This window comes from Peromyscus eremicus, chromosome 19 (genome assembly GCF_949786415.1).
Source record: "Peromyscus eremicus chromosome 19, PerEre_H2_v1, whole genome shotgun sequence".
Lineage (NCBI taxonomy): Eukaryota > Metazoa > Chordata > Mammalia > Rodentia > Cricetidae > Peromyscus > Peromyscus eremicus.
Window position 1 is genome coordinate 59030417 of NC_081435.1, and position 23375 is coordinate 59053791.

Sequence of the window (23375 nt, forward strand, 5' to 3'; positions counted from 1 at the left end):
TGGACATGAAAATTACTGGAAATAGCTAGGAAATGAAATGAGAGAGGAGTACAGGAAAAGTACAAAGCAGATCAAGAATGGAGAGAAGAAAACACGGGATATGAGCAACTGACATGCAAGGGTAGTGAATTTTATGTTGCATATCATTTCTACTCCCTTACTACTACTTAGAAGAAAGCAATTCCCCTGCTCCCAACTCATACTTACTTTGAGGTTTTTGTTTTGTTTTGTTTTTTGTTTTTTTAATTTATGTTCTTCATAGCAGATGTTTGTTAGGTTCCAAGAACAAGTAACTGTGACAAGAAGCTGCCAAGGTCCTTTTAACAACAATCAAGGCTTTTCTTATGTTTTCTCTTATAATTCAATTTCTTGTTTCTTTATTTAGGATTTAAGATTCATATTGCCAGGGAAACTCTGATTTAAAGTGCCAAACTTTCTCTGAGTGAATTTCTTTTTATTAATCCTTTGATAATTCCATTTGTATTTGATCTTATTTACTTCCTGCTTCTCTCCCTAATTCTTTCAGACCTGTGTCCACTGCTCCACTCCACCAATTTTCAATCTTTTCCCTTTTAAATAGCTCGCCAATTAGAATTTGTGTTGCTCACATACTCATGGCTGTGGTGTCATCCACTGGAATGTGATTCACCCATAAAGGGCCACACTCTTAAGGAGAACTGACAATTTCGTCTCTAAAAGCCACTAATAGCTCCTCAGTTGGGATGATTCAAACTCCATGCTAGAATGTTGTCAGGCTTTCCATTTTATCTCATCAAACACTCAGTTCCTCTTACAAATTTAACCAAAGAAAAAAGTCAACTAGTGAGTATGATAAAAAAAAAATATTCAACTCAATTGATTTTTGCTTTTAATGGGAGAAGTTAGAACAGTTTTTTTCCCCTGTCATTATTTCCATTGCTTTTAAAGGTCTTTCTGTAATCTGGGATGTTTCTCTTATGCTTAGTTATCAACACAAGTGACTGATGTTGTTTATAACAAGCTTTTGGTGTCCAACAGATTTTATGTGAGCATCTGAAGATATTACCACCACTAACTTAGCAGGTACCAGACTTTCCCTTTAATGAGTGATTTGAATAAACATGACATAAAATGTTGAGCTTTTCAACTTGACCAACCATCTGCCTGCTGTGTTTGAAAAGGCATCAAGTAGCATATGTGGAAGAATCATTCTAAGTAATATTTAATGGCGTATAAACACTTGGTTAAGTATGTCTATGGACTCACCTGGGACAATAACGCTTGGGGTCCCTTTTCTTCTAGAAACTGAAATTATTTCACTGAATTTGTGGGAATCTGAGTCAGACTTACAAACAGATAGAGGCAATATGATCAGAAAGGCAGGGGAATCGTTTATTTATTTAAATAACCAAATATGTGTCAGCTAGTTTAACACATGAAGCAAAGGATGAGGTCTGTACCTCAGTGGATAGGCTTGTCATTTGTAGATATGAGGTCCTGGGATCAATCTCCAGCACCAGAAATAAAAAAAAAAATGTAGTAATATTAAGTCAAAAAGCTAATTAAAACTAATTACAAAACAATACAACTTAGAGTCTAAGAAGAGTAGGAGATTCAATGCTTTATCACGCAATGGCTAATGTAAAAGCTAGTCGAAGAACTCAATAAATTTCTGCTACTTTTGTTATTTCACACACATACACACACACACACACACACACACACACACACACACACACGGTTCCAATATAATTACAAATTAAGAGCTCGTAGTCTATGGGTGTTCCAAATTTTCTTCAGAGAAGAACATTATGTGAGACCATTTTAATTATCTTATAACTGAAATAATTAGATAGCTTCTAAATAATTGTTCTGGGTTTATATTTTGTCAGTTCTAGTACTTCATTTACTTAGGGAAATACATGATAAGTGATATTACTCATGAATAATATTATTAAAGATGTTCATCTCTGGTAAGTACGGCTCTTATCAAAATCTTTCCCCAGTGGAAGCAATTAGGAGCAGCTATATACATTTATAGACATCTTGACTTTGGGTAGATATTTCTAGAGTGTCACTTCTGTAATGCCAGTCACATTGTGTTAAATAGAAATGTTCCACAATGATCCAGAAAAACAAAACAACAAAAACTGAATGCAGCATTCTTAGGCAAAAACAATAATCAGGATGGGTGTCATCTACCACTAGTTAGAGCAGCACACAGTTAGTCAATATCTGTTCAAAAGTGCTGCCATCAGGAAGAACATTTTCATTTAGTCTCACAACTTGTTGCTTGGGAGCCTCAAAGTGAGCTGGTTATGCTGATTGTCCATTCCCATGTGCAAAGACAGAGATAAATTACTGTTGGCCCAGAAAGCACAAATACATACAACAGGGATACAGTTTCAGGGACTTCAAAACACTCCCTGAAAAGAATGCATCCCCCCCTTGCCCCCATGAAACTCATCAACTCTCCATTTCTTACTTAGCATTCTTTTAAATGTCTTTGGTGTAAAGATAATGGAATACTAATTTATCAATCAGTCTACAAATTATGTTAATAGGAAATGCTTCTCTACTTTTGAGCTGAAAGATAATTTGTATTTATCCTCATTTTTTTTTCATTGTGTGAAACCATTCCTGGTTTGAAATCAGCTTTAAGTCGTGAGGGAGAATGAGAAGATCCTGGGCTTCCAAATGAACAGCAATAATGCCCTCAAAACGTTAACTCAACTTGGTTTTTGTTTATTAAAGGAATTCCATTGCAGAGGAGAAGCACACATGATTTATGTAGCGCAGCAGAACTTTAATCCACAGCTCAGAAAAGGGTGCAAGAGCAGCTTGAAAATTATGCTGAGCTTAATTATACTTAATGTGAATTATTCAGAAGTGCAGACAGAGACTAAAAATTTATTTCATACAAAGAAGCTTGACATTTTAATTGGTCCTTCAGAATAGAGACAAAACAATTTCCTCTCAAGAAAATTTACATCTTCCCTATCAGACCCACAGCCTCAGCCAAGCAGAACTTCATTAACAAGATTAATCATGCCAGTGTCTGCTCTATCAGGTGGATGGCCCAGGTGAAAGCAGGAATACAAAGAAATGATTGACACTTTCAATAGATACAACTGCTTTAAAGATGCAAAAAACAATAGACTGTTACACTGTACCTTGGTCATTAGCCATTTTGTCAGGGTGTTCCACTGTGGAGAGAAAAATAAATTGTTATTACAGTGTAGAGTTTCTTATGATAAAGTTGGCTTATCAAGTCCAAAATTTTGTCATTATTTCTTTTGGATAATCAGCCAGAGGCAGCAAACCCCTAAACATAATGTTTTTGCTAAATAAATATTTTCTAAAATCTAGTTGCCATGTTTTTCTAAACATAGATTCATTTTATAATTTTAATTAAAATAGGATTGATAGTAAAATAAGTGGAAAGAACTACCAAATCATATATTTTTAAAGTAAGCTACAGGAGGTACTTATTTTATAATATATTTTTTAAAACAAAAGGATGTAGAGTCTAAGTCTTAGACAATTCTTAATGAACCAGGCAAAGCAGTGGGACATATTCAGTGGGATAACCACCATCAGGGGGAAAACCACTGTCATTGGGATAACTGTGTGATCTCACACCAGGTGAAGCTGACTCTTGATTGATTCACAACTTCAAAAGAGGTTATGATTAATCATTGGTCACAAATTCCTTTTTCAATGTAAAGATATCTCTAAACTTCTGAAAATCTGGCTTCTTTTCCTTAAACAGATGAAATTAAACACTAAATCAATACTATTTCAGTTCTAAAAGCAATCTTAAGGAATTTTTGGTCACTCTCCACTTTTGCAAATCTCTATCAATTATAACTATTTTATATGCACATTAACTTGAGTTTTGTGTCTTTGGGCATATTTAACTAACTTGTACTCAAAAGTTGACTTGCTTCTTGTATATGTTTCGCTGAAACTTAGAGAGCCAGATATTATGCAGAAATATACAACAAGGCATTCATTTGTTTTGTGTACCACTCTTGTTGCAAGTCAATTACTGTTGTTTGAAAAAAATAACAACCTAAAGTGAATATAGAGAGTTGACAGACAGCTGGAGTTTTTTGACAGGCCATTGCATTAAATATAGTCTGCACAGTGAACAACAAGATTTTTGTTTCACCTTTTTTTTGGGGGGGGGGAGACAAAGTCTCTCTGCAGACCTAGCTGTCCTGGAACTCACAATATAAGCCATGCTGGCCTCGAATTCACTAATATCCTCTTGTCTCTGCCTCCTGAGTGCTGAGATTAAAGGCTTACACCACCTCCCCCAGGTGAGACTGAGCAGGATTTTTTACAAACATATGTAGCCTGTTAAAAATTATGCTGAGTTGTCAGAACCAGTATGTCAGGCTTCTAGCAATAAAGGTTGCAGAATACTTCAGGGACACAAGTAGGTAGTTACACAATCTGGGAAAGTGTACAAATTTGGGAACCAACACAGTACACATTCATAAAGCTGTTCTCATCAGCATTTTATGTCTAATGTAGAGATGTGTTTAATGAGAGTATGTGGAATAATGTCAAAAAGAAACAAAAAGAAAAAGACAAAGAGAAGAACGCCAAGTTCATTTCGTCTCCCTACTTTCATTGTTCCTTCAAACTGTTAATTGTATTGAGTTCATTGTCTGAAGTCTAAGATATTTTTAGTAAGTGGTGAATAAATATACTCTCTTCAGATTTGGTTTTCTGTTAGGAAAGTAACATTGAACATACTGTGAAAAAAAATTCAAGTTATAAAAAATGGTTACTAGCTAGGTGTGTTGGCGTACACCTTTAGTCCCAGCACTTAAGAGGTAGAGGCAGGCAGCTCTCTTGGAGATCAATGACAACCTAGCCTTCATATCAACTTTCAGTCCAGCAAAGTCTAAATAGTGAGACTTTGTCTCAAAAAAAATTATTGAACATTATCTTCCAACAGAGACCAAATGGATTCTAATAGTTACTTTTCATCAAAGTCTTGTCATTTGTGATTTGAATTTGTAATTGTTCACGTCATGTGACCAAAATCACCATGTGTTTTGTGACAATACAATTTGAATTCTAAGCCACTTTCCCATTTTCTGACACATAACTTTCAGAGAATTTTATTTCTGTACTGGGGAGTGTCATATTTTAAAATACCAATTAAGAATGCTGGGAGAATAGATCATGGTCTACTGAGAATTGATCACTGAACCCTCTACTCCTTTGGGTGTATGAAATGATGCTCTCCCACTATACAAATTTTCTGTCGTCTATTACTTTAGGAGCACCCTTCCTCCCTAGTGTATCACAAATATAATTGCTATTTTTGGCTGTCAACTTGACTATATCTGGAACTAACTAAAACCCAAGTGCCTGGGTATACCAGTGAGGGATTTTTGTTGATTTAATTATTTGAGGTGGGAAGACACACCCTAAATTTGAATCTTTTAACTTGGGAGGCTCCAGTTTAATTTGGGCCACACCTTCTGGTTGTAGCCTATGTAAAGGACATGGAAGAAGAAAGTGTTTGCTCTTTGCCTGTTTGCCCTCACTTTCTCTGTCAAGTTTATTCCTTCACTGGAATTAGAACCACCTTCTTCAGGATTCTGGCATATGCTGAAGACCAGCTGAGACATCCAGGCTTTGTGGACTGAACAACTACTGGATTTTTGGACTTTCCAATGGGAGACAGCCATTGTTGAAATAGTTGGACCATTACTTGTAAACCTCTCCAATAAATCCTATATATTATACCATATATAAAATTTATTATATATTTAAATTAATCTAAGAAATCACACAATAAACAAATATGTGTGAATTATTATATATAACGTATTATATTTAATATAGTCTTTTAGTTGTTTCTATAATGAATACTAATAAAATAAGTGAACATATCAATGAAAATTTCACTGGAGGCAATACACACAGAAACATACATCTTGCAATGTTTTGAAAGTATGGAAGTGTCTAAATAGAAGTCTGTGAAGGATGTGTGGAAGGGTGGTCAGAATTTACATATTCCTGTGTATTGAAAAAATCAAGTGAATCATTATTTTAATTAAAATTTCAAATAAATAATTAGACATATCACATACATGTGTATATATGCTTTTTAACTATAAATGCTCCTTTAATTCATCAGTGACTAATTACCAAGTCTCCTAAACCCCTCTGGCTGGTTGCTACCAGCAAAAGGCAAACTCAAATCTCGAGTACAAAATGCTGCTACTTTGGGCAAAGCCTGAATATGGAAGAATGAGGCTTGGGGACACCTGCCTGGGGTGTGACTTGCAATGAAACATTTACCCATTAGCCAGTTGACTACAGGGATTTTCCTTAGCTTCAGGAAAACATCTGAACCTCTCTCCCTGTCAAACAAGGTCACATGCCTTCTGCCTTTAAGCAGCTTTGGAAAGAGAAAATCTTCAGTCAGAGCTATTCCATGATTTTTGTATTTGGTATAATTGTGGTTCACTGCAGATATCAAATCTTTTATGATAGATAATTTATTGGCCTTAAAACATTCCTCATTTAAAGTGACATAGAAAATACATTTTGTAGAACTCGGGTTTTATTAAAGGTAGGCAGTATCAGGTTTTTTTTGGTGTATGTGTAATTTAAAATTTCTCCAAGACATGAAAAGATTATTTTACCATATGAGCAAACTTTATTCACAAAATTACTACTAAGGACAACATCAAATCGGTACACTAGACCTAATTCTTGTAGATCATTATAAAAGAAAATTTGGAACTTGTCTTCAGCTTAGAAAATGACTTTATAGGTGATTCTAGGAGAGTCAAAATAAACAGTAACAAGTGAAATGTTAACTTCATTAAATAACCTGTAGGATGGCTATCAATGTAGGCCAGTATATCCTGAGGCAGCTCATCAATCTACCATATAAAACATTCAGATTCCTTAAATCACCATAAACCTTCCCTGACATCTCTTGGCTGGCATGCATTGTGAGCATGAAATTAATTTGGCATCCACCTATAGATAAAATTTAGGCATTTGCAAAACATTATCTAGTTACATTCTATGCTTCTACGAAATGAACAACTGGCTGTCTTTCAATTGCTCATGAAGTAAAACCTGACTTAGACATGAGGTTCTCAAAACTTGGACAAAAAAAAAAAACAAAAACCTAGCTCATTTCTTCCTCACCTCCCTCCTCAGTCCTCCTGTGACATGAAGAACTGTCACACAGGCTTAGGATGAATGCTTGCTTGTGTATTTTTGGCAAATTTTCAGGTAAGCTGCTAACGAAATGCAGCTTTTGAATAGCTTACTCATGAGAATTCAAAAGCCCACTATGTATTCGCATAGCTTCCTAAAGCATTGAGGAACCGACTGTGCAGTTATTCTAAGACCCTTCTTTAAGAACAGCAAAGAAGTGGGTAGAATTGTCAATCATGAGGGGCCCTTTAATGTCTCACTTGTTTGCGATCACGCATTAATTTTTCTGGAGGACATATATACGTAATGTAGTCACGCATTCAAGACCCTAGCTATCTATCCTTGTACAAATCAATGAAGACAGTACAGTAAACATACATCTGAAAATATCAGCTATGGGAAGCAAATTATTTTCCATCATTGACTGAGACTTTTGCAGTCATTTCATCTTGTACAAAAATATTATTAGACTCGAAAAGAGTAAGGTTCTTTTATGTAGTCAGTATCTGAACTCAGTATTTTCTATAAGGATATCAACTATCTTTAAATTGAGCACGTGCGCGCGCGCACACACACACACACACACACACACACACACACACAAAACACAAGAATGTGGGGTTTCATTTAACCATCATCTTAAACTTTTTTTGTTTTGTGTTCTCAACATGCCAATCACCTTTATCTTTTTTAAATTTGTGTGCTTACCTTATTAATGTTTTCTTTAATACAAAACAGTAATCATTATTGAAAGGAAATAAAGTCCCCAATTTTAGGCCACATACATAATTCAATACATGTACATTTCTGTTCAATTATGTTAAAAGGTCTAAGGATTCATTGTATCTCAAATAAAAATGGTATATATAAAATCAATGCAAAATGCTGGAAGGCTATAAATAAAAAGTCAAATTAAATATGTCTGCTGGTGTTGATGGCAGAAAAATGTGATAAAACCATAGATCTTCCTTTGACACATTGACTTTGAGTTTAAAAGTCACATTTCAATTTATTTTGAATAGTCACTGAAGGTTTTTTTTTTTTTTGCCAAAAAAAAATGGTATAGGTTTGCTTGTTTGGTTTTTCCTAACACAGACTATGGAGTTATTCTATGACTATCCCCAGAGAAAAAGAAAAAGATGATGAGAAATAGTTCAAACCTTTTAAAGTCCTGAAGAGGATGGGATCAGAAAGGGGCCCCACTCCTTTCGCATTCCGTGCTTGAATTCGAAAGTAGTACATGGTGTCAAGGTTGAGATCCATGATCTGATGGGTCAGTCGATCACCACTTATAGTTTCCATAATCCAGTCGTCTATTGGTATATTCTTGTCCAAGGTATAAAACAAGATGTAAGCTGTATAAATAGACAAATGCAATTCTGTTTGGTGTACAGAACACATGTTGCAGTTCTCCTTTCAATAACACATTTCTCAAATATAATTTGTAATAATTATTTTGTGTCCACAATCTATAAACCACAGCATCCAGTATAGCAAGCAATGACTTTTTAATATTGTAAGAATTAGATAATAATTGTTTCAATGCACAGAATCAGAACATGGAGTAGGCCATTAGAAATAAAATGTATCTGTCATATTTAAAATTTGGTGCTTTAGCTATCTATAAATTCTGATTGCTTTTCTCTAATATGTAAACATTATGATAAATGTAAAACTGTGATAACATGTCTGCATAATACTCATAGCAATCTAATAATGAAAATAAGTAATATTTATTTTGGCTGTGCTCAAATAATAAAGATATATTGGGAAGTATAAAATTCTGTATGTATTTAGAATATTATAAAAATGAAGAGTAATATTTTATTTTTTGCAGTGACCCTGGGAAGTTAGCAGGGCCTGTGTGGCATGCCTCTCACAAATAATGAAGCCAGTTGGAAGAATGGCTGGATTGAGATTCTCTAAGCCATATAATCTAGCATTATTTCTCCTGTTCCAGCTTAGGCAAGCAAATAAATATCACTGAACTATAAAGTTGGCTTAGTTATCTCAAATATTAGTACCTATCATTGGAGGGCTTTAATTTTATGTTTTGGGAGTATGCTACTAGAATGGTAACAGTGTACTCATTTATGACAGTCTAATTTGAATTTGCACTGAAAATCAGCCTTATGAAATATGCATTCTGAACATTAGTCTTAGCCAACTTAGGTGCTATCTCTTATTTAAAAGCATCAATAATTTACATATTACATTGTCAGATGAAACTGTATGGGGATAATCGTGTATATTTTTGTTATATAAATATGGTGTTGTCCTTCACTTCTGCCAAAATTCTGGAAATAATATTTACCTTACATACCACAGTTTGTAAGTCTAGTAATTCTGCATAAAACCATTTCTTTTATGTAATTTTCATTGTTTATATTAATCATACACTTTACTGTGTTACATAAGAAATGAAAATCACTTTCTAAAAGCAATATGCTTCCCTTTGAAAGGCTTTCCTTTTGAGTTCCTCTTGCCCCTTGCCTCTCGACTAGGAACTGTCATTGTTAGGTATGTGTCATGCTTAATTCACGGTTCTCAGACTGAGTTTCACCTACCTTCTGAAGTATTCATGCACCATATATGTACTCTCAGCACAAATCTTCACTGTAGGAAGACTGTTGCCTGTGCAGCCCAATTCTTTCTCTTTGTTATTCACGCCAATCTACCTTCCCTTACTTTCTGTATCCAAACTGATCCCAGCAGTCAAAGTCCTGTTAAGGTATTTCTGATACATCAAAGTCGTCCTTGGCCATAAGCTTTCTTTCCTGTAAGCTTTGTGTTTTTAATAAACTAGGATAACACCTATGGTTTATATCACTCATTATACTGCCTAACAGAACTTTCTTGGATGTTTGGAGCTCTGTGCTTTCTGGGTTCTAAACTTGGAATTTCTTCCCTGTTGATCTGTAAATTTAAGCTAACTTACAAAATCCAACATCCAGAAGCCATTTTTTTCTTTAAAAAAAGACTGATTATGAAAACTTATTTGTGTGTGTGTGTGTGTGTGTGTGTGTGTGTGTGTGTGTGTGTTAATTCTCACCTTTCCTCTTTATTTGTATTCTTTCAAACCTGCCCGCCATAGAAATTACCTGGAAGGTGGGTATACATTATAAAAATGACCACAGGGCAGGACTTTTTCAGTAATAAGTTCAGTTAGCCATTTCTGGTGGCTACAATTACTCCTATTCTTTGGTCTTCATACTTTTGTCTGATGCTGTCCTCCTGAGCTATAATAAGTTCTAAATCTTGCTTCTCACCAACATCATTAGTTGATGTGTCAGAATATCCTGTGACATTAAGTCAGATAAGACTATGATCTCTGTTTTGTCAGCAGATTCCATGGATCTTTTCTTCTAGCCAAGAGGAGTGACCAGGAGGCAGGAAGTGAGAGTCAAATTTGGCCACCAATAAGTAACCAAAATCCCCTCTCAATCATGCATGTTGATAAGCAAAAATATTGCCAATCACATAAAAACTTAGACTTTAGCTGGGCTGATATATTGATTATACCTTCCTTCATAAGATAACTTAAAAAAAAGGGCTTAATCAAAGTATGCAGATATTCTAGACACACAGAAACTGAGACTACATTCATATTTTGGTTTTGGCCACTAATACATAGTAATAATATTGCCAGGAATATATAGACTAAGGATAACCTCTACAATCTGTACCTCAAATTATTTCTGTGATCAAGCAATGTCAAAAGCAAATGCTTGGGTGATCTGTGGGATTTTCATATTTTTTGACATCTGCTTCAATATCGCTATGAAAGTCTGATCATCATGAGAGTTTGGTAGAAGGTAGTAGGCATGTCATAATAAAGAACAACACAGAATATGAACATGCTATATGAGTCTTCTCCAAACATTAAGGTTGGGTGGATTTCGAAATGTCATGGTATAAAAGTGTTTTCTTGGATATTGTTCATTTATGGTTAATTCCCCATGATAACAATTATAAAATATCCTCATATTCATGGTCCAAATTAACTTCCCCAGGAAACCATATCTATTGAAAAGAATACAGTGATGCTGGCAACTTTTCTTTCTTTCTTTTTTTATTATATCTGTGTCTTGTCCTTCCACCAAAAAAAAAATGAAAAGAAAAATAAATATTTTTTACATCAAGAGCCACGTCTTCTAATATGTTTTCATTCCTCAGAAATCTTACTAATAATCAGTATTGAAACTCATTGATTGAATGAGTTTCTGTAGCATAGAAGTTTCATTTTGGATGAATGACTTGTTTTGGTTTTGTTTTGTTTTTTTTCTAAGACAGAGTTTCTCTGTGTAATAGCCCTAGCTGTCCTGGAATTCACTATATAAACCAGGCTGGCCTCGAACTCTCAGAGATCCAGCTACCTCTGCCTCCCAAGTGCCGGGATTAAAGGCATGCACCACCACCTTCTGGTGATTAATGACTTTTAATGAAATTAACATTTTCAGTGTTGTTGTAAGGGTATGATGCATATGAAACCCTGAGAATTATTCTCCCACCCAGGACACTATGCTTCTTTATGGTTTTTCTTCATTTTTTTTAGAGGAAAACAATATATTTGCATTCACTGTGATTTATCTAAATAAAAGTTATTTATTGAAGAATTTAAAACTGTATTGATGAGCTAAAAGCTCATCTTGTGTCAGGTTCTGACAACTCATTGTTATTGCACCAGTCCTCAATATTTACAGTGACACCAAAGAATTTCATTTTTTTTTTCAATTTGATGATTAAAAATTTTCAAACTTCAGTTGAAGATATCATTATACAACCCTAAAAACTGGTCTTAGAGAAAGCTCCCAGATTCATCTAAGTGTGCCAGATTTGGGTATGCTTTGAAGGTACTGAATGGATCTAAAGTTTGAAATTACAGAATTTCACAACCACACAATCTCCTTTGAAAACCTGTGCATCTATTACCACTGGCTGTCTTTTGCCGTTTCCTATCATCTTATTCTTTTACTTGTCATAACTGACCAAAACAGTAAAGTTTCATGTGAAGTAACAGTTTGGAGGCTCCTCTGGGATTATTGGTACAACCAGGAGCTCTGCTCTTGAAATCACATTTATCTAATATGCATAAAATGTAACATCACGGGCAATCATCCCTTCTTTTCTTCACACAAACAGGCATTTGGAATTCAAGAAGCAAGGTGTCAGAATTTGTTCAATTCCCCCTCTATATTTTTTTACATCTTTCTCTATTTTATTCACTCAAGCATTAACATAGAGAATAAAACGATCTGCACTCTGGAAAACCGGACTTAAGCAGTAGTTGGGACAATTGTTCAAAAATGGAAGAAAGGTAATAGACGATTACACAAGCCAAGAGGTTTTCAGGCAGAGGAATTGGTTATAGTAGCTCAAGGTGCAGAAAATAGAATCTACCTCCCACAGAGGATAGACTGCTATGTACTGTGTAGACCAAGGTATATCGTGTGATCTCTGCCAAACAGTAGCTCAACCCAGTCAGGACCTTCCATCTTCAGCATGTTCAAGTAGGCAAGCATGGTAATTGTGCACTCAGGTGTAAATATAAGGAATGTGACTTTAGATGAATTACCACAGAAAGTTAAAATCTCATAATTTCACATAAGAACAACAGGAATATGTGATCAGTTACCATTTTTATCAATTTTAGCAGGATTCCAAGTATGTTTTAACTACTTACTCTGTTTTGAATATTTTTTTTAAAGTGGGTCTAAATTCCCTGCATTTGATGAGCTTTTGATCAGATTATCCTGCTACTGCTGTTATCTGAGTTATCTTCTCAGCATTAAATTATTTATTTATTTATTTATTTATTTATTTATTTATTTATTTATTCATTCATTCATTCATTCATTTTTGTTCATATCATCTTTTTGAAGTACTTAGATTCATAATGAAGCTAGAAATATCATGAGTGAAGGTAACCAGACCCCTAAATACAAATATTGCAAGTTTTCTCCTATATTTAGATTTTGACTTTTAAGCTTTATATATATATATATATGAAAAACCACATAGGTTATGTAGCTATTAAGGAATGATGGGAGGAGGGGATCTTTCAAGGAAAGGGAAAGATACCATTTACTTCTGTTGAAGAACACAGAGAAACTGAGCTGCTGCCCAACTAGAAGATCCAGCTCAACTGAATAATGTTCACAGTGCTTAAGGTTACTTTCCACATAACAGGAAAAGAAAAATAATCATCAGTATAATCCAGATACGATCCTTGTGTGTGTGTGTGTGTGTGTGTGTGTGTGTGTGTGTGTGTGTGTGTATTTAAAGCAGGAAAAGGAGACTCATTCAGTGTGATAACATGGGGAAGATGGATCCCAAACCAGACATGCCTCCAAAATTCCTAGCATAGGGTAAGTTTTAAATATAAGATGAGAGTTCTGAGTTCTTAATATGGGCTAGAATTCTAATTTTTACACTGGAAAAGCAAAATTAATGTTTTCCTTTTCAGAGCTGAAAACATATTCTGTTGTTTACTTTGACAAGTTGAAGATTTATTTGAGTAAGAGTAAAGAATGTACTAGTGGAAAATGTGACTCATTTTATTCTTTATCAAACAGTGTCTATCATACCTCATTTTCATTTAGAAAGTTTCTATATTTTCTTCTTAAAATATTATCTATTTTTGACATATGCTTATAAATAATTGTTTATATTGAAATGAAACATAAATAAATCAAAAGCTACATACTTACTGAAACAGAATCAATGAAAGTAGACCAGACCACTGAGAAATGAGAATAAAAGAAAATTGGAATGTACCAGCCTGAGTTTTCAAAGGCTGGGCACACTGACAATTAAACACATATTCTCATGGGGGAGGGATTTTATACTTCTGTTCTGCTACATCTTTGTCAGGTCATATGAAAATTCTGTTTGATCCTACAATAAGAGCCATTTCATAAACAAAACAAATCTTCACCTTAAATTTCAACCAAGTGTATAAGCTTGATGTTTTCTTTTCATTTTGAAAAAATTCACAACATACCATATAAAGTGAGTTTGAAATCTGAAACTGCAAGTTCCTTGTTCATTTGTACCACAAAAGACTCAGTCACTCTATTAATTTATAGTACTGACATGTACCTCTTGTATATACATATAGAAGAATAAAGAGAGAGTTGAAAATTCCTAATCCAATGGTTCTACTTCATTGGGCTATAATGTGCACACTTAGAGTTGTGTAATGTTTTTTTTATAATAAGTTAATTCTATGGAGATATCTATTAAAAACCCAAATTGATCATTTGAATGCAAACTCTCTAATAGAACTCCATTATGTTTATATATATATATATATATATATATATATATATATATATATATACTAAATTAACATCATAGGCTTCTAATGGATGTTTTAATTAGGCATTTTTGTTATCAGCAATATTTGGTAAAATAAAATCTGTCACTGTGAAATATTCATTATGTTCAATTTCTGTCAGTCAATATTAAGTATTTTCTGAACCTTATTATTTAAGAATGAAGCTAAAAGCTAAAAGAGAAGTGAAAAAATCCCAAGACAAACCTTTACGTGTTGTACAAAAATACAAGGCCATCAGAAATCCTTTATATTATGTAATTAAGCAATCAGCATCCTTTCAGTCATTTATATTCAGAGACATAAGAAAGTTGTCTTAATGGTCCATAGGATAAAACCCACAATGCCTATCCTGAATGAAATGTAATTGTTTCACACAGAAACTGAAGGCGAATAGTTATGTGTGCGCCTGTAGGAGTCCTAAGAGAACTACACCCTCAGTGGGGGACAAGAAGAGCCAACCAGAGAAGCAGAGGAAATGAACCAACATGCTGAGACAGAAACTCCACACCAAGAGAAACTGCAAAGTAAGCAAAGTAAGCAGCAAAGGCCAAGGTGGTGCAAGGCTGGGAAAGGAAGCTGGATGCTTACCAGTAATTTTCCCATTGGCTTCCAAGGGAGGCTGCCAGCTCACAATGACAGCACGAGGCTTCCCCTCTCGAGTAATGACTGTCAAATCCTTGGGAGCAGAAGTCGGGGCTGTGAGATGAGACAGAGACAAGGTCTTGTCATTGGTTGTGGGAAGAAAGAAAAGACACCGATGGGTGTTTTGTCATGACACTAGTAATCAGGATCTATCACTAGGTCTATCGTGTTTATTTTGCCTTTTACAATTCATTGCAAGTATTTGAAGGGCAGAAGTGAAGGCAGAGAATTGGTAGTTCACCGTGGAAGTTCAGCGCCTTCCAAAGGTCTGAGTATAGAGTGGAAATACAGAACTGAAGAATGCAACTGGTGCTTTTTAGTGAGCTCACACGCATGCATGTATGTACAGAATTGTATGCTTAATGAACTGAAGAACTGCATACCTTCCATTAAGGAATCTATTACAACTATAGGTTATAACTGAAAAAAAAAATGACCTACCAAATTCCATGAAAAAAAAAAAGAGATGAAAACAAACAAACAATAACCAGAACAAAACTCCATAAAAACCATGTCAGATCTTTCATCTTAAAAACCGAAGTAGGTATTTTCTCAGTGAGAATGGATTTTGAGAAACAAAAGCAGGAAAGGGCAAGTAATATATGAGAGACTTTCATTAATCGGGCTTGCAATAAGATAGCAAAAAATCCTGCCTTCTTCAGATCAATTTCTTCTACATGTTGTGCAAAATAAAATGTAAATATATTCTAAAGATGGAACCAAATGTGCCCAGCCGATCCAACATCTCCCAGACCTCTGTTGGTCTGTTTATTACCCTTCTGCCTTCTGAAGACAGTTTTTCTTCTAAGCAGCTAGCAATATTCCAAGTCCATTATCTGCAGTCCTCTTTGTTATCATTAGTTTGACACAGGCAGATTTAGAGCTATCTTTTCTCTCTATCTATGTTCTGCTAGAACTTCCTTGTTTCCAAATAGGACTCCAGGGAATAAGATAAATAGAACTAGATCTCTATTTGAACCCATCTTCATTCTATTCTCCTTGGTACTTCTAAATATCACATAGGGTAAGTCAGTACATTAGCTGCACTCCAATTCCAGAATATCTTCCTGTGTATTTGTAGATATGAACTAAAGGAGAAAGACCCAAATTATTCCTATCTGTCATATTTTTCCCTAAAAGGCCACTGGGACTATAGTTAAACAAAGTTAAGCTCATTTTTATATGTTGTCAATCACTTAATTTATTTAAATTTCCAAAGAAAAATGGGGAAGACAGTAACCCAAAGGAGGAGAAAAAAGGAGGCTAAGAAGAAAGAAGAGGGATGGGATGAGATGGAGGAGAAGAAAACATATGTCAGGGGGCATTGGATGAATAGCATAGATTCATAGCAAAATATCAAAGAAGTAATGACATCTTACAAAAGGATTATTTTCTCAAAGAATTCATTCAAGATATTTCATAGCCCATAATTAGAAAGATTAGATACAGTCAGAAATCAATTTAGATATTATACAAATCATATAAGAGAAATTTTAAATTATGAGGGTAATAAAGAGATCTTAACTTGTCAGAATAACCACTTTCTTACCTGTGTTAAAATTCAAATTGATATTTATTTAGAAAACTGACAAAGGGTGATGATGAGGTTACTTCACCAGTCAGCTCTGGTGTTTAAAAAGGTAAAACAAAATTCTTCAATTTTTTCCGCTATAATAAATACATAGTGATGTTCTGAGAAGTTGGTTACTCAAAACACTCAGCTAATTCATTTGTTTCAGATATTTGCTTTTCAGATATGTGTTTTTGCTGTTGTTGTTATTCTTAAGCTGTGTGAATAATGAATAGAAATTTTGGTATTGCACTTGTTGGCTCACATTTAAGATTTCCCTATGAGCTGCAAATGTCCCCCCAGTATCTGGAAAAGAAATGGGCTTAATGACTCCTATAATCAGCACTAGTACCAAATGATTGCCCCCAGGCTGTGACTAGGTATTTCTTCTTTTGGGAAACTTCTCCTTATTTTTCCAGAGGGAATTTGTAGTTTGGGCTGTTTCCTATCATTTCAATATGTCCCAGATCTGGTGACCATATTTCTTATGTTACTTCATGGTTCTCAATATAGTTATCTTTTTTTTAAATGATTGTTATTCTCTCTAAAAGAGAGACTATTCTTTTCACCTTTTATGCCTACTAGCTATCACAGGGTCTAGAAGTTACAAAAGAACCCATTATGTCCACTGAACAATACCCTACCATATCCATGGCTCTCAAACACCGCCCCCACCAGATCACAATTTTTTTTTCATTAAGTGTATAAACAGAGGGAAACCTTTTAGACGTAGAAGATTGCAGACACAGAAATTACATTAAGCTTTTGTTATTTGGATTGCCAATACTATTTTGCACCTCTTCCTTTCAGATAAACTTATGGACTGTTTCCTTTGGAGAAAAAGACTGTCTCTGGGCCCTACAAGCTTCATGGCTACACAGATTTGTAGCTTAGGTTCTTTACACTAGCTTTTCTTTACCTTTTTTTTTTTTTTTTTGGCTATCTATCTGAAAAACAGTCATAAGGTTCTTCCTTCTGAACAGTTGAATATTAATTGATACAAACAAGAAAGACATTCAGGTTCAAAACACAAGGGTGATAGCACTGTGTGGGCACCTATTGTTTCTTAGAGCTGTGACCGGCTCCTTCCTGGCACCATTCTTGTTATTTGTATTTTAATTAAGGTAATCAGAATAAAATAAAAGACTATCCATTTGGACAGAATGAACTATTTTAATTTAAAATATTGCCAACCACCATTGCTTAGGTTTACTATGAACCACCTCAGCTTATAGCAACAAAGCCATGGAGTCTATATCTTATTTCAGAATTAGAGCAAATCCTCAAGTTATTTCATCCACCTCATTTCTTCCTCATAGTTACAGAATCTACAGACACTTGTGAATTGCTTCTTATTTCTCATCATCACCCAGGGATCTCCTCCACATGCTATTTACACCTTTGTGCAGATCATTATCTGATTTGACAATCACTCTTTCTGCTAACCACAGGTCTCAAACTTATTATCTTTTTGTCTACATTGGAACTCTCCATTGGTGTCTCTATAAGGGTAGGTAGTTGATGAGAAATCAGTAGGATGCATTTTGCAAGTCAGACGTTGGTGTGCATTTTTTGTTTATAAATAAAAAAAATGGATGAATTTGCTTGCTTTAAGGTGAAATTTACTATTCTTTCAGTCAAATCATATTGTTTTGCTTTTTTGATTTTTTTTATTTTGCTAGTTTATGTTTGACTCCATTCCTGTCCTTTGGTGTTAAAAAGAAAAAGAGGGATATTTTATGGTCCTCATTGTATATAATTCACTTGGATGATCCTAATATTCCTTATAAACTGTAGATATTGGCATCCAAGTCAGAATTAACAGAGGGAAGCTTAATAATGTGTAATAAGTAAACTAAAAGAAAGGATGTTAAAATGAGGCTATCCAGAAAGATTTTTCCAGACAGCAGTATCTACAAAATGTAGAGCTCTAAAAATTAAGGCAATAATCATGAATTAAATTAAAGTTGCAATATCAAGGGACAAATTCCAGTGAAAAAACAAATTTTGCTCACTTGAGGAGAGCTTTATTGGCATAACTAATTAAAATTTGAAAATGTTTAGTGTAGTTCACACCAAAATATAAATATGAAACCAATTAAAAATAGATACTATTAGGGCTGCAGAATTGACTATGTGGCTAGGAGTGTACATGTTACTCTTGCAGAGGAATGAGTTTGCTTCTTGTACCAAGGTCATGTGACTTCAGGAGGTCTGACGCCCTCTTCTGGCCATTGTTGGCACCTACACTCATGTGCACATACCCAAACACAGACACACAACATAAAAATAACAAAAAGCAAAAGACATTCTTTAGAAGTTGGGCTTTGGTAAACTATAATGCCAAATGTGGAAATGTTTTTTTTTTTTTTTTTTTTTTGTGGTTTTTCAAGACAGGGTTTCTCTGTGTAGCTTTGCGCCTTTCCTGGAACTCACTTGGTAGCCCAGGTTGGCCTCAAACTCACAGAGATCCGCCTGGCTCTGCCTCCCGAGTGCTGGGATTAAAGGCGTGCGCCACCACCGCCCGGCGTGGAAATGTTTTAAACTATGGATTTCTAATCCCTAGAAAATTTGACTCCTGAATTTTACATTGACTTGCATTGATCTAGATCCAAGCTCTCTCAAAGTGCATGAAGGTTTTCCATTATGTGACCCTATTTCCAAAGTATGACCAAGACCACCTGGAAACATTTCCTATTCCAGCTGTCTTTGTTACAATAAATATCCAGGAAGCCAAATTTGTAATTTTTAAGTTTTGCCTCAAATTTTCCAATATCTATTAGAAGTGTTATTCAAATCCACCCTTGTATCAGGTAGAGTTCAATAACTAGATTCCTGTCATTTATTTAAACTCATTGAAGAATATTCATATTCAGGTCCTATGAGTTAATGTTCTAAATAACTCATTCTAAAAATCAGTGGTTAAAAATACAACCAGATTGGGTAATCTATTGGTTATCCCTTGTTCTCTTCTATGGGAGTGGAATAATACTATTAGCTGTAGAAGCGCTATGAACTGTACAGGATATATTATTTCATGCAAGACAAGGTATAACTTTGAAACAGTTCTAATTCTGTCTCAATTTCCACAGAATTTGTGAACACGGCTACCTAGGCAAAACACCAGCCTTTAAAGCCAGTGTCTCTTCACGTACCAGCTTCGTAGGTGGTGGCATGTGCCGTCATGCTCCACGTGCTTGATCTTCTGTTCTTTGTCACCATGACTGAGAACTCATACATCGTGTTGGGCTTGAGGCCTGTCGCTGTGTAGCTGAGAGATGCTGTGTCTTCTGACTATACAAACCAGAAACAAGCAAAGAAATATAAAGAATGAACTGTCAATTCAGTAAATCAAGACATGTAAAACAACTAGCAAATAAGTCAGCCAAAAGTAGACTCAGTTCAAAATAGCAGAAGAGCTAGGCCTACTTTTATTGATAAAAATCATGCAGTGCTATGTTCAAAGGGGAAGCCAACTGGGTAAGTTCCCTGAGCCTACCCATAAGCATGGGCAGAAGACAAATTCTTTTCTCAACTCTATTTCAAGACACTTTCTAGTCAGACCTGAATTAAATTCATATCTTTCTCATTGAAATATGGTTTTTTGGGGGTTAATATATATTTTCTCTTGATCATCATCATTTCCCACTGCAAATAATTCAATTAATTCCATTATAGTGATTATGATGTTTAAAAATTAAGACCTAGTTTCAAAGTTTGAGTGCTTCCAAATATCTACTGATCAAGCAGAGCAAAAGTGTGTCTATGTCATATGGTGCTCTCTCTTTATGGATGCTTCACATATATAGAAACATGTACGGAAAGAGCAGCAATTGATCAGAAAAGGAGTAGCAAACTGGATAAATATTAAAGGATGAATTTGCACTGCAGAATGTTGTATTTGGCTTTTGAGTCCGTTTGTTGCCTTGTAAGCAAGTTTAATACTTTTAATAAAAAATAAATAAGTTGTGTCTTTCTCATTTGCTCAATGAGTAAAAATTATAATAAAGAAAAAGCATGCTAGTCTCACAGGTAAAGCCTATTTTCCCCATGACCTGGCTCATTTTAAACTTTGTATATCTTTTAGAAACATCAACTTGTACTTGGTACTTATGCCTTTGTCTTTTCCCAAACTAAATACTTCCTATTGCTTCTGTATTTGAACATGTATTGAGTATTTACACCTGGAAAAAATCAAAGCCTTTTCCCATTGGTTGATAATATAGATATCTCCTTCTTACTATTGTAGTATGGCAAAAAATTATGAAATTGTACATCTGTCATAGGTTAGGCCATAGTTATGAAAATCCTACATTTTTTAATAACAAATAAAAATTAAAATAAACTAATAACATTTTGATGGTGTACCCATCCATCCTATTAAGTTGAAGATCTCAGAAACATTTATTAGAACACTTTCACTAGGTACACATAGAAAGTTATTGCTATAATTAATTGTTAAACCTAAAAATACTTTGGAAAATCATATCTAGTTGCATTTGTGTACAGGATAGCTGGGTAATACCTCTTTGAGGTCCCATCCTCTTTTTTGTAAGTTTCGGCTAGTATGACAGACTTTATATCATCATTTATTGTGTGAAATATGTGAAGTAAAACAGTACCTGGCCCAGAGCAAGTGTTAATAAATGCTATCTATATTACATTATACATTATTTCATGTCATTTTTCATTACATTAGCTATATTAAATTCCATATTGAGTTCTATCATGATGAAAGAGACTGAGTCTTGCATAACTGCCCATATTCTATTATATTCACAACACATCTGCTAAGCACTAGGCTACTGCCAGTAATTATATTTTGAGCAGAAACTCATGTAAAACAGTATGTGATTAAATAATTGTAGGAAAAAAATAAACAAAGTTCATACTTTTTATAGGAAAATCAATATAAGGATTTGAACAATCCAAGTATTATTTTCAGAATTATTGTCCAATTTGAGAAAAATGATACTCAGTGATAGGACAAAATATCGGAAAAGAAGCTATTGAATTCATATAATTTGACTCTAAAAGTTCTGTATGTCTTATAAAGAATATGTCTTGCTTATCTTATGCAACTATTATGGAACAAAAGATTGAGTTTAGATATGAACATTATTTTAAAAGCATAAATTACAAACCAAGTCATCTATTACTAATAACTTTAAAATTGATACATCAGAGAAGGCCCAGTTAAAATCTGTTTTGCTTAGTACTTATATTCTTTGTGAGTCTGAATAATTCCATCTCTTCTCTACTAATCATTTAACTGAAATTATTTGCATCAAGATATCTTGGATCTTGTCATTCAAATGATGCTGAAGAAAATAATGAAAAAAATTTAAGAATATTATTTCACATTCTGGCATAGTTCCCATAGTCACGCTGCAAAATGAATATATTTACAAAGTAGAGTAATTATGAACATAACAATTTTAAAGTGGGAAACAAAGTCTTTTCTAAAAGTAAACTCAAAACTGACCGATCTATATGTAGAGATACTTTTTAATACTCTCATATATTCTCTTTGTTTTCTTTCCATATAATGTTGTCTGTATTTATGGTTCTACTCAGTCTGAAATTTAATGCTGTAAGGAGATAGATAAGGTACTTATATCTTTTATCAATGATATTGTCTAGACTTGCCTTGGAAGTTTTTCCTAATACCTGGTCTATCAGGGCAGCAATATCAAACAAAACTGAGGGGTTTTTTAAATTATTTTTTTTATTATTTCAACTAAAAGTTGACTATCATAAACCACAAAGTTCTGACCACTTAAAAGATGGAAGATACTAAAGCAATTCCGGCATGACTGCACGTAGACAGAGGCAGAGTTATGAAACCAGTGTGGTTTTGCTCTATCTCCAGCTTTGGGGCCAGAAAAATCCCCAGAAAGGTGCATCTCCCAAACCTCCACTGTCTTGCGGCCAGATTAAGGAATACAATAATTCAGTGGGAGGAAGGGAGCTAAATTTTTTTTAGTGGTTATTCCTGGAGAGTGGCAAGAACAGCAATAAAAGTGAGTACGAGGAAACCATAGAGCTAGGGTTAACCTATTGGATCCCTTAGTTTTAGAGGAACATTTACATTCTTCTTCATCTTATTTTACAGAGGGCCTCATACTGTAGCCCAGACTTGCCTCAAATTCTTGCTGATCCTCCTGCTTTGGTTCCTGAGTGCTGAGATTATTTTGTTAAACTTTCTTCATCATTTCCTATTATCATCTTATAAACTATTAACTTTTAATATATAACTATTAACACAACTATCAGTTGTGTTACCTTACATAAACTATTTATGGATTTTTTTCCAAGTACACATCTATTAAGATGGATCCATAAAGCATTCCAAGTTATATATGTTAAGTGAGCAGAATTAAAACTTTATTTAGAATAAATGATCTAGAACTATTACAGATACAGAATAGGTGCTTGCTGATCTTTCTAATGTGTTGAAACTGTACCACTTAAACATGTCAATGTGGTCTTGTGTTCAGAAGGCAATGTGCCTTTCTTTGTTAATAACTGTTAGAATTGCTGAGTTTGTTCAGGAGAGATGGAAAAGTGAAATGACAGTCTCTTACATTCACTAAGGATCTCTGGGACAAGTATGAAATGACTTGGAAATTGGTATAT

At 34.4% G+C, this 23375-nt stretch overlaps 1 protein-coding gene across 1 annotated transcript in view; it reads right to left on the reverse strand.

The window, feature by feature from the left end:
- Positions 1-23375, reverse strand: part of Dcc (DCC netrin 1 receptor) — a 722447-nt gene that overhangs the window by 98334 nt on the left and 600738 nt on the right. The window contains exons 18-21 of the mRNA XM_059246128.1: positions 19892-20030; positions 15113-15220; positions 8346-8540; positions 3153-3185 (exon numbers count right to left, since the gene is read on the reverse strand). Coding sequence (XP_059102111.1) covers positions 3153-3185; positions 8346-8540; positions 15113-15220; positions 19892-20030 — 475 coding nt within the window. The remainder of the gene's footprint in view (positions 1-3152; positions 3186-8345; positions 8541-15112; positions 15221-19891; positions 20031-23375) is intronic.